Source organism: Oncorhynchus kisutch, linkage group LG24 (assembly GCF_002021735.2).
Source record: "Oncorhynchus kisutch isolate 150728-3 linkage group LG24, Okis_V2, whole genome shotgun sequence".
NCBI lineage: Eukaryota > Metazoa > Chordata > Actinopteri > Salmoniformes > Salmonidae > Oncorhynchus > Oncorhynchus kisutch.
Genome location: NC_034197.2, coordinates 31,458,611 through 31,478,599, shown reverse-complemented (window position 1 = coordinate 31,478,599; position 19,989 = coordinate 31,458,611). Strand labels below are relative to the sequence as shown.

Sequence of the window (19,989 nt, the reverse complement as noted above, 5' to 3'; positions counted from 1 at the left end):
TCCGGACAAGTCTCTTAATGTCCTTGAGTGGCCCAGCCAGAGCCTGGACTTAAACGCAATCGAACATCTCTGAAGAGACCTGAAATTAGCTGTGCAGCAACATTCCGCCTTTCAACATGACAGAAGAATGGCAAAAACTCCCCAAATACAGATGTGCCAAGCTTGTAGCGTCATACCCGAGAAGACTCAATGCTGTAATTGTCATTATTGGTTATTGTGTGTAGATTGATGAGGGGAAAAAAGCATTTTCATTCATTTTAGAATAAGGCTGTAACATAACAAAATATTGAACAAGTAAAAGGGTTTGAATACGTTCCAACCACACTGTATATTCAGCAATAAGTCAGCATAATTAAGTTACATAAATCAAACAACAAATTGCTGACTAATTAAGCACTATACATATATATATATATATTTTTAAATCATGACTTGGCTGTGTTGTTCTGACAAATGGACACTTTTTCAGGGGAAACAACGTATTGATGATTAAACAAGAAATTTAGTGAGTGGGTGAAAGTTTTGAGAATAGTTGATGTATAATATTAGCTTGTTGCACAATGGATGCTCTTCATGAGGGTTGATGAGATTTGAAGTTGGAAATGAATCTACTAAGGAGAATTTAAAAAGGTTTTGTCCGCTGTTCTCCCCCTCGGTTTGTATGTGTGCTCACATGTTTGTAATTGCCTAAGCAGATCTTTAGAAGCTTGAGTGGCACAAATTAATCCTACTCATTAGTGGATGTACTCTTGGGACTAATGTATCCAATAACACACAGACACACACATGCGCGTGTGCGCACTCATACAAAACGATCGGGGAGACAAACTAATGATATCTTATTTTTAATGGACTTTAGTAGATTCATTTGTGTATTCACACTCACACTACTTTCTCTCAAAGCTTAAAAGAGACGACAACGTAGCACCCTTCAATACTATTTTTTGTCCGTTTTGTAGTTCAAATTTAATTTCGCACCATCCATTACATAAGTAATGTGATGTGAGCATGGTGTGTATGGCCTCATTTACACAGGCAGCTCAACTCTGGTATTTGTTTCACTAATTGGTATTTTGACCAATCAGATCAGCTCTGAAAAAGATCTGATGTGGAAAGATCTGATGTGATTGGTCAAAAGACCAATGAGTGAAAAAAATATCAGAATTGGGCTGTCTGTGTAAACACACCCTATGTGTGCTTTCCAGACAAAGCTAGATCAGCATTGTGTCTGTCTGTCTCTGAGAATTTAACGTTAATCCCTACAGTTGTAATATGGAACGTTAATCACTAGTGATTAGCCAGACCTTATTATCCTAACACCCCTCTGTAATGTACGGTCAAATACATTCTAATTAGCTGCTAAAGCAAGTGGATGCTCGGTAACCTAATGGCTTCATCCAGTAAATAGGTTTCTCACTGTCCCAAAGTGACATGTCTTAAGAGTGTCCTTGAATCATACTTCCCCCTCTCCACTTTAACTCTGTTAATTACTTCCTACTTCGGAGAGGAGTTGATCTTTTGCACAATAGCAAATAGTTGAGGGAACTCTAACCTTTTACTTATGACTCTTAACCTCTTGGTTGCCCTCCACTCTCCCAGTCTATCCAGCTTCAGAGATGCTGGCAATGTGGCCTAACCCCTCACTACCTACAAACCTTCCACAACTGTTGCTGAGGCTTGGATGTCTGGGAGGAAAGTACAAATCTGAAAGACAGTGTGCAGGTTAGTGATAATACATCTTCAGAGTCCCAAACCATCCCAATACACTGAAAGATGTGCTAGAGGGGCTGGAGTCAGTCAATTGTAGGGATCAAAGTTATGGTTAGAGATCAAGGATCAGGGTTAGAGGTCAAGGTTTTGCATTCTCTTACCATAGTTGGGACAGCAGACCTTAAGCCAGCACACAGATGACAACACTGTGAGGTTGGTGAGACTGGCTAGTCCAAACAAAACACCACAGAAGGCATAGCTCATACATGTAACATCACTGAACAGCCACCTGGGGAGAAAGGGAGGAGAAAGGGAGAGAGAAAGAGAGAGAGAGAGAGAAATGGAGAGAGAAAGAGAGAGAGAGAGAGAGAGAGAGAGAGAGAGAGAGAGAGAGAGAGAGAGAGAGAGAGAGAGAGAGAGACTAGTCATTTATCCAGTAGATAGTCAGAGACCATTTCCCTCACTTTTTCAGTGTCTGAGGCCAGAGGCCCCACATGGCTGACACTACCTGGAGTACAAGAGCGAGTGGATATAGATATTTATGACTATTAAAACAGTTGTGTCTCACAGGTGACCTTTTTATTTCACATCTTTATATTCTCTCTCCATCTATCTGTCTACATGTGTGAGGGCATAACAAAACATAACAAAACATAACAAAACAGCAGCACACAGCAGCCAACCTCAAGAATGGAAGGAGGGAGATTTGATTTGAAAGGGGAAGAGGATGGGAGAAGTAAAGGTTGATGAGCAGAGGAGTGGATGGTAAAGGAGTGTGGACACTCACTTGTGTGCGAAGGCTGATGAGATGGCCATGGGGAAGAGAGAGATGGTCATTCCAAGGTCGCTGACGGAGAGGTTTATAACAAAGAACTCAGTCGGCTTCAGGGAGGACTTCTTCCGATAGGCCACAAACAGCAATATCCCATTCCCCACCAGTGAGAAAACACCTGAGACACACGATTAGAGTTTTAACAAGACTGAAAAGTAAAATAACAGAGTACACATTATATTTTAACTTTATTTAACTAGGCAAGTCAGTTAAGAACAAATTCTTATTTTCAATGACGGCCTAGGAACAGTAGGTTCTGTCGTTCAGGGGCAGAACGACAGATTTGTACCTTGTCAGCTCGGGGATTTGAACTTGCAACCTTCCGGTTACTAGTTCAACGCTGTACCCACTAGGCTACCCTGCCGCCCCATACTGTAGAGAGCTTCAAGGAATCCAGTAAATCAAGATGAAACACTGCCAATAGTGGACAAAAGCAATGAAATGACAGGCATTGTTGGGCGATCCCTCTTCTAAGACTTTTATCTTTGTATATCTTTCAAGGTATTTTTCCACTACTGATCTCGGAGCACAACTATGAACCCCAGTGTTGTGAAAGCTGGTAAACACACCAGGAGAAAGACTCACCAAATATGGCATAGATGGTCCCCATGAGGATGTCATGTTCTTTAGAGATGGTAGAAAGGAACGAAGATGTGTCAGCGAACAAAGATGTTTCAGAGGCATTTCCCATCTAGAGAGAGAGAGAGAGAGAGAGATAACTTTATTTGTGGTGTCAGATACATACAAGGGAGGAGAGGATTAATGGGGTTAAATTAGTTCTGCTGTGTGACAAAGCCTCTGGTCCTTGTTCAGAAGTTCACTGTACACCTCTATCCAGGGGCCAAAGCCAAGACATATTGCACAACATATCATTACAACCGAACTCGCACAATCGCACGCACGCACGCACCCACCCAGGCACAGACACATGAGGGACTAATCCCTCAGAGAGGGACTAATTCCAGCCAGATAAGGCCTTAGCTAAGACAACAAGCTACAATAACAGCCACTGACTTTTACTGCCTGCTACTGACTTTGAATGTCACTATATTACTACCACAATCCAATGAGCTATTTACATTGAGAAAGTAGTTCATGAGAAAAAGTAAGCAGTTTACTTCCACAACATGGAAGGCCGCTGGGCCAGACGAATTACCAGGATGTGTACTTCGAACACGCTCTGACCAACTGGCAAGTGTCTTCACTGACATTTTCAACCTCTCCCTGTCTGAGTCTGTAATTCCAACATGTTTCAAGCAGACCACCATAGTCCCTGTGCCCAAGAACACCTTGGTAACCTTCCTAAAATGACCACTGACTCGTAGCACTCACGTCTGTAGTCATGAAATGCTTTGAAAGGCTGGTCATGGCTCACATCAGTACCATTATCCAAGAAACCCTAGACCCACTCCAATTTGCATACCGCACCTACAGATCCACAGATGATGCAATCTCTATTGCACTTCACACTGCCCTTTCCCACTTGGACAAAAGAAACACATATGTGAGAATGCTATTCACTGACTACAGCTCAGCATTCAACACCATAGTGCCCTCAAAGCTCATCACTAAGCTAAGGACCCTGGGACTAAACACCTCCCTCTGCAACTGGATCCTGGACTTCCTAACGGACCGCCCCCCAGGTGATAAGGGCAGGTAACAACACATCTGCCACGCTGATCGTCAACACAGGGGCCCCTCAGGGGTGCGTACTCAGTCCCCTCCTGTACTCCCTGTTCACTCATGACTGCACGGCCGGACACGACTCCAACACCATCATTAAATTTGCTGATGACACAACAGTGGTAGGCTTGATCACTGACAACGATGAGACAGTCTATAGGGATTAGGTCAGAGTCCTGGCTGTGTGGTGCAAGGACAACAACCTCTCCCTCAACGTGATCAAGACAAAGGAGATGATTGTGAACTACAGGAAAAAGTTGACCGAGCACACCCTCATTCTCATCGACGGGGCTGGAGTGGAGCAGGTTGAGAGCTTCAAGTTCCTTGGCATCCACATCAACAACAAACTAACATGGTCCAAGCACACCAACACACTCGTGAAGAGGGCACAACAGGACTTATTCCCCCTCAGGAGACTGAAAAGATTTGACATGGGTCTTCAGATCTTCAAAAGATTTTATAGCTGCACCATCGAGACCATCTGGTTGCATCCCTGCCTGTTATGCCAACTGCCCGACCTCCTACAGAGGGTAGTGCATACAGCCCAGTTCATTACCGGGACCAAGATTCCTGCCATCCAGGACCTCTATACCAGGCGGTGTCAGAGGAAGGCCCTAAACATCGCCAAAGACTCCAGCCACCCTAGTCATAGACTGTTCTCTCTGCTACCGCACGGCAAGCGGTACCGGAGCACCAAGTCTAAGGCTGAGAGGCTTCTAATCAGCTTCTACCCCCAAGCCATAAGACTCCAGAACAGCTAATCAAATGGCTACCATTTCCTGCAGTCAAATGACCTAGTGGCCTCATGGGTGGAATGTTATAAATATTTTTCATAATTGAATAATCAATCACATATTTATTACTGCGAAAAGATGGTGTTTCTATGTCAAACAGTTTTATTATATTTATTATATTGCATTGTATATAATAATAATGGGATGTAAAAGCAAAATGTAATACATTTCAACTCTATATCTGACACGGTACAAGAGTCTTCTTTTTTAAAAGCCCATGACCATGTGTGTGAGGTGTATACTTTTGTTTCAAAGTAGATTCATTTAAGACTACTAAGGAACACTCTGTGTGACCCTAATTTAACCCACTACAGTAAAAGGTTATTAACATTCATCCTGTTCCTCCATCTTTTCTTCTTTATTTGCTTTAAACTAAAATAATAACAAGACCGTGAAATGAACACAGGAGGCGTCAGTGCAGGGTCTGTCAGTTTCTGTGGTTACCCTATCACCTCTTTCTCTTTTCAATATAAAATGACATACTGTAGGTTTCACCACCAGCCCCCTGAGACACAACACTCTATTTCCTCTTACAGTTCCTCCCCCTATCGCTTCTTTTGTCTTCCATGCCTGAGGAAATTGGATGTGGGTTGGTGAGCTGAGAAAATAAGCATTGCATTCATTATATATTTACATGCGTGTGTATGTGTGTACCCCACATTAAATACCCTGGAACAGTAACCTATAGGAAAGAAAAGGATGGGCTGGACTTATCTAAATAGCTATGACCTGCCATGTCTGAGTACAACACAGGAGCCCAACAGTTGCGAGCGTATGCATCTGCGCGTGTTGCTACTCTAGTATGCCTAAGGTATCCCCGCTGTGACGTTCACTGCTGATTTGACTTGGTTGTGATTGATTTGGGAGGTCCAGGGTGCTGATGTGTGAAGAGTTCACTAATCTAATTTGTTAAAAGAGAGCTTAATGTGATTATGTAGCCACACACAGTCCACAATTAAATACGTAATGTCTAGCTCTTTCTAAATTGAAGGACTATAATGGTAATCGATGCCATACACCTTGAAATACAATGTGACAAGCCATCTGTTATGAACAACACAGCCTTTTTGCTTCAAAGCTGGTCATTACACCAAACTTATTACTGTATCATGACACTAGATGATGAACATTTAAATGGAACATTCATCGAAATAGAAAGCATTGAGGAATGTGTTTGCAGGGAAGCCATCTCCTCTTCAGTTCACGTCTAGAGCTGGGAGAGTTAACTCAAAGAGATAGTAGAGCCGGGAGGGATAACTCAAAGAGATTCACAATTCCATGCATCTTTATGGAGGTTATAGTGAAAACAACACTCCTTGAAATGATATGCAATGTTTCTCCTCCATCCATTCCTTGTGATTACACATATAAACTACACGAACGTTACAAGGCCGACACGTGTACATGCTTTGAATTCATAATGTAAACATACATTATATACTGTATGTTACTGCTGTGTGTGACAACAAAGGCAACAAATTCAATCAACTGACAAAGGTCATGAGCAAAAACCACAGCGTACTACACTTCCTTCAACACAATGCTTACATGCACACATCGAGTCAATAAAACCAACTCACTCACACAGACAGATTAAGATCACTTTATTAGTCAATTATACACAAGGTCCAAACCGAAATTTGACTTCCACTTTTAATCCCTCAGAAAGACACACATACACGTACACACAGTGCATTCGGAAAGTATTTAGACCTCTTCCCATGTATTGCATTTTGTTACGTTACAGGCTTATTTTAAAATGGATTAAATTACAAGTTTCCCTCATCAATCTACACACAATACCACATCGTGAGAAAGCAAAAACAGGTTTTTGTAATTTGTGCAAATGTATTACAAATAAAAAACGGAAATACCTTATTTACGTAAGTATTCAGACCCTTTGCTATGAGACTCGAAATTGAGCTCAGGTGCATCCTGTTTCCGTTGATCATCCTTGAGATGTTTCTACAACTTGATTGGAGTCCACCTGTGGTAAATTCAATTGATTGGACATGATTTGGAAAGGCATACCCCAATCTATATAAGGTCCCACTGTTGGCAGTACAAATCAGAGCAAAAACCAAGCCATTGGTTGTCCATTGAGCTCCGAGACAGGATTCTGTTGAGGCACAGATCTGGGGAAGGGTAACAAAACATATCTGCAGCATTGAAGGTCCCCAAGAACCCAGTGGATTCCATCATTCTTAAATGGAAGAAGCTTGGAACCACCAAGACTCTTTCTAGAGCTGGCCGCCCAGCCAAACTGAGCAATCGGGGGAGAAGGGCCTTGATCAGGGAGGTGAGCAAGAACCCGATGGTCACTGACAGAGCTCTAGAGTTATTTTGTGGAGATGGGAGAACCCTCCAGAAGGACAACCATCTCTGCAGCACTCCAAAGGTCTCTCAGACCATGAGAAACAAGATTCTTTAGTCTGATGAAACCTAGATTAAACTCTTTGGCTTGAATGCCAAGCATTACGTCTGGAGGAAACCAGGCACCGCTCATCGCCTGGCACCATCCTTACGGTGAGGTATGGTGGTGGTAGCATCATGCTGTGGGGATGTCTTTCAGTGGCAGGGACTGGGAGACTAGTCAGGATCGAGGGAAAGATGAAAACCTGCTCCAGGCCACTCAGGACCTCAGACTGGGGTGAAGGTTCAACTTTCAACAGAACAACCACCTTAAGCACACAGCCAAGACAAAGCAGGCATGGCTTCGGGACAAGTCTCTGAATGTCCTTGAACTATTAAGTCTTTCATGACAATTTTTGGGGGAATGAGCTGCAGGTTAATTGGCGAAATGTTGTTGAATCATTGAAACATGGACATGCAGCCTGAGGCGTTTGTGTGTTTTGACGAGACAGAAAAAAAGAGAGAGCGAGAAATAGACCAGACAGAGCATGTGCAAGAGAAAGAGTTACAGAAAGTTATTAACTGTTAGTGTTTGTATGCAAGTCTGTGTATTCATTCGCCAAGGTGTATGTACGTGTCTCCGTGTGTACATGAGTGTGTGCATATACACTGAGTGTACAAAACATTAGGAACACCTGCTCTTTCGATGACATAGACTGACGAGGTGAACCCATATGAACATATGATCCCTTATAAATGTCACTTGTCAACTCCCTTGAGACAATTGAGACATGCAGTGTGTATTTGTGCCATTCAGAGAGTGAATTGGCAAGATAAAATATTGAAGTGTCTTTGAACAGGTACAGTAGTAGGTTCCAGGCACACCGGTTTGCGTGAAGATCTGCAACACAGCTGTGTTTTTCACTCGCAACAGTTTCCCGTGTATATCAAGAATTGTCCACCATCTAAAGGACACCCAGCCAACTTGACATCCCTTTTGCAACACTTGTGACACCTTGTAATCCATGCTCCGACGAACTGAGGCGGTTCTGAGGGTGCAACTCAATATTAGGAAGGTGTTCTTTATGTTTTGTACACTCAGTGTATGTCTTCAGAGTCACTAAGATTGTACTACAGTGTAATTACCAGAGAATGTCAAACCATAGGAATAGAGTGATTTCAGTACAGAGTGGATGGGAGCACTCTCCAAGACAAATAGAGTACTCTACTCTATAACCAATGATTCCCCAGACAAATAGAGTACTCTACTCTATAACCAATGATTCCCCAGACAAATAGAGTACTCTACTCTATAACCAATGATTCCCCAGACAAATAAAGTACTCTACTCTATAACCAATGATTCCCCAGACAAATAGAGTACTCTACTCTATAACCAATGATGCCCCAGACAAATAGAGTACTCTACTCTAAAACCAATGATTCCCAGACAAATAGAGTACTCTACTCTATAACCAATGATTCCCCAGACAAATAGAGTACGCTTCTCTGTAACTAATGATTCCCCAGACTGATAGAGTACTCTACTCTATAACCAATGATTCCCCAGACTGATAGAGTACTCTACTCTATAACCAATGATTCCCCAGACTGATAGAGTATGCTACTCTGTAACTAACGATTTAGACCTGGGACACCATCTGTGTGCAGTTAATTATTAGGTAGGACAGAAAACCATCAGGGCCAGGACCAAGTAGTGTAAGAGTAAGAATACCCCTGACCTGGACTGATCAGGTGAATCCAGGAGAATCCAGGAGAATGCTATGATCCCTTATTGGTAACACTGGTTAAATCCACTTCAATCAGTGTAGATGAAGGGCAAGAGACAGATTTCAAATCTACAATTGCAGCATTGATACATTTTTATTTGACCAAGAACAGCTCCATCCCTCATCCCCACCTACCCCAGTCCAACCCTCCTTTCCCATCCCAGTGAGAAAACATACAAAAATAAAATAATAATATTATAACGTGCATAGGCCTTCATGTATCATGGTTTAAAAATAACTAATGGCAGCATGTTATAAATGAGACAATATATATATATATATAAGCAGATTTAGCAAGGAACATATATTTAGAAGCACCATTGAGAGAGCATCCCGTCAACAGGATGCTAGACAGGATGCGTTGTCACCCCCTGATACGGCAACTGCACTTTCCGCAGCAGCAGGGCTCTCCAGAGGGTGGTGCGGTCTGCCCAACGCATCACCGAGAGCACACTGCCTGCCCTCCATGACATCTACAGCACCTGGTGTAACAGGAAGGCCAAGAAGATGATCAAGGACCTCAGCCTCCCGAGCCATGGCCTGTTCACCCCGTAACCATCCAGAAGGTGAGGTTAGTACAGGTGCATTAAAACTGGGACCAAGAGACTGAAAAACAGCTTCCCATCTCAAAGCAATCAGACTGTAGTCACCACCACAATACCCTTCCCTGAACTTTAGTCACTGTCACTAGCCGACTACAACCTGGTTACTCCACCATGCACCTTAGAGGCTGCTGCCCTATGTACATAGTCATTTAACACTGGTCACTTTAATAACGTTTACATACCGTTTTACCCACTTCATATGTATGTATATACTGTATTCTAGTCTAGGCCTATCCTATTTATCTATTGCTATACATATACTACTCTTCAGATATTCTACATATGCTACATCCATATGCTGTCCATATTGTCCCATCACATAAACATCCCATCACATATACATATATACATATTTAACATATACATATATACATATTTAACATATACATATATACATATTTAACATATACATATATACATATTTAACATATACATATATACATATTTAACATATACATATATACATATTTAACATATACATATATACATATTTAACATATACATATATACATATTTAACATATACATATATACATATTTAACATATACATATATACATATTTAACATATACATATATACATATTTAACATATACATATATACATATTTAACATATACATATTTAACATATACATATATACATATTTAACATATACATATATACATATTTAACATATATATATATACATATTTAACATATACATATATACATATTTAACATATACATATATACATATTTAACATATATATATATATACATATTTAACATATACATATATACATATTTAACATATACATATATACATATTTAACATATACATATATACATATTTAACATATATATATATACATATTTAACATATACATATATACATATTTAACATATACATATATACATATTTAACATATATATATATACATATTTAACATATACATATATACATATTTAACATATACATATATACATATTTAACATAGATATATATAAATAAAACATATGGAATCATGTAGTAACCAAAAAAGTGTTAAACAAATGAAAATATATTTTATATTTGAGATTCTTCAAAGTAGCCACCCTTTGCCTTGATGACAGCTTTGCACACTCTTAGCATTCTCTCAACCAGCTTCATGAGGTAGTAATGATTTATGAGGTAGTAATGTATTATCAGGTAGTAATGTATTATGAGATAGTAATGTATTATGAGGTAGTAATGTATTATGAGGTAGTAATGTATTATGAGGTAGTAATGTATTATGAGGTAGTAATGCATTATGAGATAGTAATGTATTATGAGGTAGTAATGTATTATGAGGTAGTAATGTATTATGAGGTCATGAGGTAGTAATGTATTATGAGGTAGTAATGTATTATGAGGTAATAATGTATCATCAGGTAGTAATGTATTATGAGGTAGTAATGTATTATGAGGTTATGAGGTAGTAATGTATTATGAGGTAGTAATGTATTATGAGGTAATAATGTATCATCAGGTAGTAATGTATTATGAGGTAGTAATGTATTATGAGGTTATGAGGTAGTAATGTATTATGAGGTAGTAATGTATTATGAGGTTATGAGGTAATAATGTATTATGAGGTAGTAATGTATTATGAGGTAATAATGTATCATCAGGTAGTAATGTATTATGAGGTAGTAATGTATTATGAGGTAGTAATGTATTATGAGGTAGTAATGTATTATGAGGTAGTAATGTATTATGAGGTTATGAGGTAATAATGTATTATGAGGTAGTAATGTATTATGAGGTAATAATGTATCATCAGGTAGTAATGTATTATGAGGTAGTAATGTATTATGAGGTAATAATGTATCATCAGGTAGTAATGTATTATGAGGTAGTAATGTATTATGAGGTAGTAATGTATTATGAGGTATTAATGTATTATGAGGTAGTAATGTATTATGAGGTTATGAGGTAATAATGTATTATGAGGTAGTAATGTATTATGAGGTAATAATGTATCATCAGGTAGTAATGTATTATGAGGTAGTAATGTATTTTGAGGTAATAATGTATTATGAGGTGGTACTGTATTTCAAATAACAGGTGTGCCTTGTAAAAAGCTAGTTTGATGAATTTCTTTCCTTTGTCATGCGTTTGAGCCAATTAGTTGGTTGTGACATGGTAGGGTTGGTATACAGAAGATAGACCTATTTGGTAAAAGACCAAGTCCATATTACAGAAAGAACAGCTCGAACAAGCAAAGAGAAACAGTCCATCATAACTTTCAGACATGAAGGTCAGTCAATGGGGAAAGTTACTTCAAGTGCGGTCACAAAAACCATCAAGCGCTATGATGAAACTGTCTCTCATGAGGACCGCCACAGGAAAGGAAGACCCAGAGTTACCTCTGTTGCAGAGGATAAGTTCATTAGAGTTACCAGCCTCAGGAATTGCAGCCCAAATAAATGCTTCACAGAGTTCAAATAACAGGCACATCTCAACATCAACTGTTCAGAGGAGACTGCATGAATCAGAACTTCATCGTTGAATTGCTGCAAAGAAACCCCTACTAAAAGACACCAAAAAAAGAAGAGACTTGCTTGGGCCAAAAAAACATGAGCAATGGACATTAGACCGGTGAAAATCTGTCCTTTGGTCTGAGTCCTTTAAGATTTTTGGGTCCAACCGCTGTGTCTTTGTGAGATGCAGAGTAGGTGAATGGATGATCTCCGCATGTGTGGTACGCGCTGTGTAGTGGTGGTGACACTGTCTGCGATTTATTTTTATGTCAAGGCACACTGCGCTTAGTGGGACTATCATTTGTTTTTCAACAGGACAATGACCTAACACACCTCCAGGCTGTGTAAGGGCTATTTGATGAAGAAGGAGAGTGATTGAGTGCTACATCAGATGACCTGGTCTTCACAGTCACCCAACCTCAACCCAATTGAGATGGTTTGGGATAAGTTGGACTGCAGTGTCAAGAAAAAGCAGCCAACAAGTGCTCAGCATATGTGGGAACTCCTTCAAGACTGTGATAAATGCATTACTCAGCATTGAAAGAATGCCAAGAGTGTGTAGGGCTGTAATCAAGGAAAAGGGTGGCTCTCATGATTCAGCTTAGGGATGGTGACAGGTTTCCGTCAGACGTGATGCTTGGCATTCAGGACAAAGAGTTCAATCTTGATTTCATCACACCAGAGAATCTTGTTTCTCGTTGTCTGAGAGTCCTTTAGGTGTCTTTTGGCAAACTCCAAGCGTGCTGTCGAGTGCCTTTTACCATGGAGTGGCTTCCGTCTGGCCACTCTACCACAAGGCCTGATTGGTGCAGTGCTGCAGAGATGGTTTGGCCTTCTGGAAGGTTCTCCCATCTCCACAGAGGAACTCTGGATCTCTTTCAGAGTGACCATCCAGTTCTTGGTCACCTCCTTGATCAAGGCCATTCTCCCCCGATTGCTCAACTCTAGGAAGAGTCTTGGTAGTCCAAAACTTCTTCTATTTAAGAATGATGGAGGACACTGTGTTCTTGTTGACCTTCAATGCTGTAGAAATGTTTTGGTACCCTTCCCCAGATCTGTGCCTCAACACAATCCTGTCTCGTCGCTCTACGGAAAATTCCTTTGACCTCATGACTTGGTTTTTGCTCTGACAAGCACTGTCAACTGTTGGTCCTTATACAGTCAGGTGTGTGCCTTTCCAAATCATGTCCAATCCATTGAATTTACCACAGGTGGACTCCAATCAAGTTGTAAAAACATCTCAAGGATGATCAATGGAAACAGGGTGCACCTGAGCTCGAGTGTCAAAGCAAAGGGTCTGAATACTTTTGTAGATAAGGTATTTCGGTTTTTGGAGCGTATTCATTTTTACTCATTGTATTCTCCCAACTAAGGATAGGGGTAAGCTATTCCACCTTTGAAAGTCCAGTTTCAGTTAGTGGATACAAATAAAGGGAGAGAGCGAGTCATTTTTTGGTAATTAGGTTTATATCTGGAGAAGATGCCAAATTGTTAATTGTTGTGGCAAGGAAACAAAATACGATGCAGAACTTCTTTAGGAAAACGGCCCTAATGTTGGAAACAAACATCATTATGATGTCATCCAGAATCACATGTCTGTACTTTCCAAGCTGTAGCACACAGTATTTTACATACAGTAGGTTTTTATAGGGCCAAAGCGTTCGGTCCGCTTCATGTTTTCATTTTTGCCATGGAAAAAAATATTGCGATACTGGTATCATCACAGCCCTAGAGGAGCCACAGCCAAACTGTTCTGACAGGACAGAGAGTAGCTACTGCCCTTATTAGAGCTGGGCTGTAGAATGATTTGCCTGTGTTTGGACAGCAATATCCAGCACAATGTTCCACGCAATTACAGAGTGAAGCAACTCAGTAAAATAAAATGAGTGGAACATTAGACTCTGAAAGAAGATATCAGATCAATATGACAACATTCCACCTAGCCTATCAGAGATCAGGATGGAGCCTCCATCCAGTCTATCCTATTCTTGCAGATATACTGTACATTAAGGCAACATAGGTCAGTCATCAAAGAGGGATAGGAATGAGGACAACCTCTTTTAGACTCTGTGTTGCATGTGTGCATTTGTGTGTGTGTGTGTGTGTGTGTGTGTGTGTGTGTGTGTGTGTGTGTGTTTGAGTGTGTGTGTCTTTGTGTGTATGAGTGTGTGTGTGTGTGTGGGGGGGGGGGGGGGGGTTGTCTTTGTGTTTGTAAAGCTCAGATAATCCCCCAGATGTTTTTAGCTGGGACAGAGAGAATCATGGTAACCTCCACCCCGGGATGAAGCTCTCTGTCGCTCTGATTTCAGACATTGTTATGAAGTGTCTCTCTCTCCCTGCTCTCGCCACACAGCCACAGGCACAGAGATTAACTGTCCAAAATAGAGATGGGATAAAGAGAGAGAGAGAGTTAGAGGAAATGAGAGAGAGATGGAGAGAGAGGGGATGTGGAAAGATGGAGATAGAGGGAGAGATAGATGGTAGGATGAAGAGTCAGATAAATGTGAGTCTGGAGATATGTAAATAGGAGAAAATAAAGAGGGTGAGAGAAAGTGTGAGGTTGACAAAAAGTGGATTAAGAGACAATAGGGAGATGTAGAGGGAGGAAACAGAGGAAGTGAATGAGATGGAAGAAGAGAAAGAATGACTAAAATAAAAGACGACAGAGAAGGAAGTGATTGAGATAGAGAAGAAGGGAGAATGGTTTACAGAGGTGAAAAATCTCCAGTTAAATCCGGCGTCAGAAGTCTGCAATTAGCTCATAAGTGGAGATTCAGATGAGAAATAACATTCCCCTATAACAGAGACTAAAAACCAGGGAGTAACACACGCACATGGGAGCGCGCATAAACACCATGTTCAATGTCATTTCAGAGGGTATGTGCTTTTTGTACAAAATGACTCTCTCTCTTTCTTTCTCTCTCACACTCTATCTATATCCACTCTCCTCTCCCTCTCCACCCCCCTCTCCCTCTAATGTTAAATGGGTGAATGAGGAAGTTAAAAAAAGACCCTGTAATTAAACAGTGGAGCGAAGGCTAATGGTTTTAAATGACCCCAGTGTTATAAGGTCTACTGTCATAGTGACAGAGAGACAGAGAGAGGGACAGAGAGCCAGAGAGGGAGAGAGAGAGAAAGAGACAGAGAGAAAGACAGAGACTGAGAGAGAGAGCGAGAGAGATAGAGATAGAGAAAAAGAGAGCGAAAGAGAGAGAGAGAGAGAGACAGAGAGAGAGAGAGAAAAAAGATTGACAGAGACAGAGAGAGAGAGAGACAGAGAGACAGAGAGAGAGAAAAAAAGATTGAGAGAGACAGAGAGAGAGAGAGACAGAGACAGAGAGAGGGAGAGAGAAAGAGAGAAAGAGAGAGAGAGAGAGAGAATGTAAAACACCAAACAATGCATGCAGAGCAGAATAAGGCCGATACCTGCTAATTGTCAAAATCCAGAAAAGAGCCGTTCAATTCTACAACCATCTAAAAGGAAGCAATTCCAAAACCTTCCATAACAAAGCCACCAAATACAGAGAAATGAACCTGGAGAAGAGCCCCCTAAGCAAGCTTGTTCTGGGGCTCTGTTCACAAACACAAAACGACCCCACAGAGCCCCAGGACAGGAACACAATTAGACCCAACCAAATCATGAGAAAACAAAAAGATAATTACTTGACACATTGCAAAGAATTAACAAAAAACAGAGCAAACTAGAATGCTGTTTGGCCCTAAACAGAGAGTACACAGTGGAAGAATACCTGACCACTGTGACTGACCACAACTTAAGAAAAGCTTTGACTGTGTACAGACTCAGTGAGTACAGCCTTGCTATTGAGAAAGGCCGCCGTAGGCAGAACTGGCTCTCAAGAGAAGACACGCTATGTACACGCTGCCCACAAAATGAGGTGGAAACTGAGCTGCACTTCCTAACCTCCTGCCCAATGTATGACCATATTAGAGACACATATTTCCCTCAGATTACACAGATCCACACAGAGCATACCTACAGTCAAAAGTTAGATTTATAGATAGTCGATAATCACATGCCTTGTCCCTCCCCTTTCCCTCCTCCTACTTTTCACCCTCTCTAAAAAAATTCTCCACCGCTCTCACCTAAAAAACACTCACTCCTCGTCATCCCCCTCCTCCTCCTCCTCCTCCTCCTCCTCCTCCTCCTCCTCCTCCTCCTCTCCTCTTCCTCCTTTCCTACCTCTTCCTCACAAAATTCTCTCTGTGCACCCTCTTACGTGCACCCTCTATGCCTTTATACAACCACCAGTCCACCATTCCCATCTCTGTTTTTCCCTCATCATTTGATTCCTCCCTCATCCCTTCCTTCCATCTGAGGGGCTTGGTGATCTGACAGTGCAGATTGTGGGCAGAGGTACAGACAGAGAGATTCAGGAGGATGGTTTAAACAATACACACGTCTGCAGCATCTGACTTGCTCTCTGTCCCTCACTCCCCACATCTCTCCTCCACACTCCCAACATCTCTCTGACTCACTCTCTGCCCAACACTCCCAACATCTCTCTGACTCACTCTCTGCCCCACACTCCCCACAACTCTCTGACTAGCTCTATATCCCACACTCCCCACATCTCTCTTACTCACTCTCTGTCCCACACTCCCCACATCTCTCTGACTCGCTCTGCCCCACTCTCCCCACACTCCCAACATCTCGTTGAACCAAACTGCCCAACACTCCCCACAACTCTCTGACTAGCTCTATATCCCACACTCCCCACATCTCTCTTACTCGCTCTCTGTCCCACACTCCCCACATCTCTCTGACTCGCTCTCTGTCCCACACTCCCCATAACTATCTTACTCTCTATCTGCCCCAAGCTCCCAGCATCTCTCTTACTCGCTCTCTGTCCCACAGTCCCCACATCTCTCTGACTTGCTCTCTGCCCCCCTCTCCCCACACTCCCAACATCTCTCTGACTCACTCTGCCCCACTCTCCCAGCAACTCTCTTACTCACTCTCTGTCCCACAGTCCCCACATCTCTCTGACTCGCTCTATGCCCCACTCTCCCCAAACTCCCAACATCTCTCTGAATCGCTCTGTCCCACACTCCGCACATATCTGACTCGCTCTCTGCCCCACGTTCCCAACTTATCTCTGACTCGCTCTCAGCCCCACATCTCTCTGACCAACTTTCTTTCCCACACTCCCCACATCTCTCTGACTTGCTCTCTGCCCCACACTCCCCACATCTCTCTGACTAGCTCTCTGCCCCACACTCCACACATCTCTCTTACTCGCTCTCTGTCCCACACTCCCCACATCTCTCTGACTCGCTCTCTGTCCCACATTCCTAAATTCTCTCTTACTCGCTCTCTGTCCCACACTCCCCACATCTCTCTTACTCGCTCTCTGTCCCACACTCCTAACATCTCTCTGATTTGCTCTCTGCCCCACACTCCCCACATTTCTCTGACAACCTTTCTTTCCCACACTCCCCACATCTCTCTGACTCGCTCTCTGCCCCACACTCCCCACATCTCTCTTACTCGCTCTCTGCCCCACACTCCCCACATCTCTCTTACTCGCTCTCTGCCCCACACTCCCCACATCTCTCTGACTCGCTCTCTGCCCCACACTCCAAACATCTCTCTTACTCGCTCTCTGTCCCACACTCCAAACATCTCTCCCACATCTCTCTGACTCGACACAGGGGGACTAATATAGGGGGACCAACATAGCTCTACTGTACAGACTAATTGACTAACTAAACTAACTAACTAAATGGACTAAAAGAGGTTTGTTGTGACTTTACTTTCATTAATCTGTTGACTGTTATTTATCTAATCATCTGACTATGTTTAATTGTTACCTGATTAATAATCAGTAACAACAAAATCATTAGGAATTTGGGACACCATGAGAGCAGTTATTTGAAGAGTTACCATCTCCCGAATTAAACAGTAAAGGTCTTTACCTATTACACCCATAAACAGTAAACTCATTAATAATCATAACCTCGTATCATATCTTCATTCAGAACAATCGTAACCTCCCGCATCTGCAAAAAAAACAGTCTTATTTATGATTGAATTCTCCACAAATTGGTTTAATAATTTATTTAGAAGCTAACTAAATGGTAACACAGGATAAACAGACACACTTAATACATTAGAAACAGTACCTTATCGGACTGACACAATACGGCGGCTTGTTACAAAAGAGATGGGGGGGGCAGAGACATACTTTGGTACATTTAGAAACGACTCTTACAGTAATTTTATACTTTGGTACATTTATATACTACTCTTACAGTAATCGTATATGTTGGTACATTTAGAAACTACTCTTACAGTAATCGTATACTTTGGTACATTTAGATACTACTCTTACAGTAATCGTATACTTTGGTACATTTAGATACTACTCTTACAGTAATCGTATACTTTGGTACATTTAGATACTACTCTTACAGTAATCGTATACTTTGGTACATTTAGAAACTACTCTTACAGTAATCGTATACTTTGGTACATTTAGATACTACTCTTACAGTAATCGTATACTTTGGTACATTTAGATACTACTCTTACAGTAATCGTATACTTCGGTACATTTAGAAACTACTCTTACAGTAATCATATACTTTGGTACATTTAGATACTACTCTTACAGTAATCATATACTTTGGTACATTTAGATACTACTCTTACAGTAATCGTATACTTTGGTACATTTAGATACTACTCTTACAGTAATCGTATACTTTGGTACATTTAGATACTACTCTTACAGTAATCGTATACTTTGGTACATTTAGATACTACTCTTACAGTAATCGTATACTTTGGTACATTTAGATACTACTCTTACAGTAATCGTATACTTTGCACTTTTTCCGCCGCCCGTTTGGAGTAAGAAATCATAAACGTATTTACGTGGAATTGCCTTGATTTTTATTGTATTTCTCCTAACCGGTCCTTCTTGGAAAGGGGTTGGTTGGTCCTTTCTGAGGCACGCTTGTAAGGCTCTGATTGTTCAAAAGGGGTCCACACCCGTCTTCTACTTTTGCTCTCCTCTGCTGTCGCCCGGCATCCGGCGACCCGTCTTGTAGTCCTGAACAGAACTACAGAACTCACTCTACTTCCACTCACTCTGGAAGATGATTCTTTGAAGATAGGCTAGCCAGCCGTGGCAATGCTTCCCATTGGGGCGATGAGAGTAGCGTACTACGGTGGTTTGATAAGAGGAATGGTCCCACTTAAATTCGCTTTCTAGATACTTTACTTAGGACAGCTAATCAGCCATACCAGTGATTGTCCGGGAGGTGACTTCATCGTCTCTACCTTGTGTTGAGAGTTCAGAGTTCGAACCACTTTGGATGTGAGCTGTAGCTCCACGTCTCTCTGGTCTGATATGTTCATTCTTAACCCATTATTTTATACAGTTCATTCAAAAGGGGCGGTTAGTGAGGATCACACGCTCTTTGATCTCATTCAAGGGCTACTTACTTGTACAAAGTTATTGAAACAATTTCCTCTTATAGTTTCCAAGATCACATCCCTCTCTTAAGAAAAACACTTCCATCATTTTTTACATTTCATATGCAACCTAGAGGACGGAGACTTCATACGTGTAGTGTGTAGACTTTCCAAGTTACAGTATTTCATATGCAACCTAGAGGACGGCGACTTCATACGTGTAGTGTGTAGACTTTCCAAGTTACAGTATTTCATATGCAACCTAGAGGACGGAGTCTTCATACGTGTAGTGTGTAGA

At 41.4% G+C, this 19,989-nt stretch overlaps 1 protein-coding gene across 1 annotated transcript in view; it reads right to left on the bottom strand.

Annotated features, from left to right (window-relative positions):
- Positions 1-19,989, bottom strand: part of opn7b (opsin 7, group member b) — a 128,306-nt gene that overhangs the window by 10,292 nt on the left and 98,025 nt on the right. The window contains exons 2-4 of the mRNA XM_020459046.2: positions 3,128-3,233; positions 2,498-2,660; positions 1,872-1,999 (exon numbers count right to left, since the gene is read on the bottom strand). Coding sequence (XP_020314635.1) covers positions 1,872-1,999; positions 2,498-2,660; positions 3,128-3,233 — 397 coding nt within the window. The remainder of the gene's footprint in view (positions 1-1,871; positions 2,000-2,497; positions 2,661-3,127; positions 3,234-19,989) is intronic.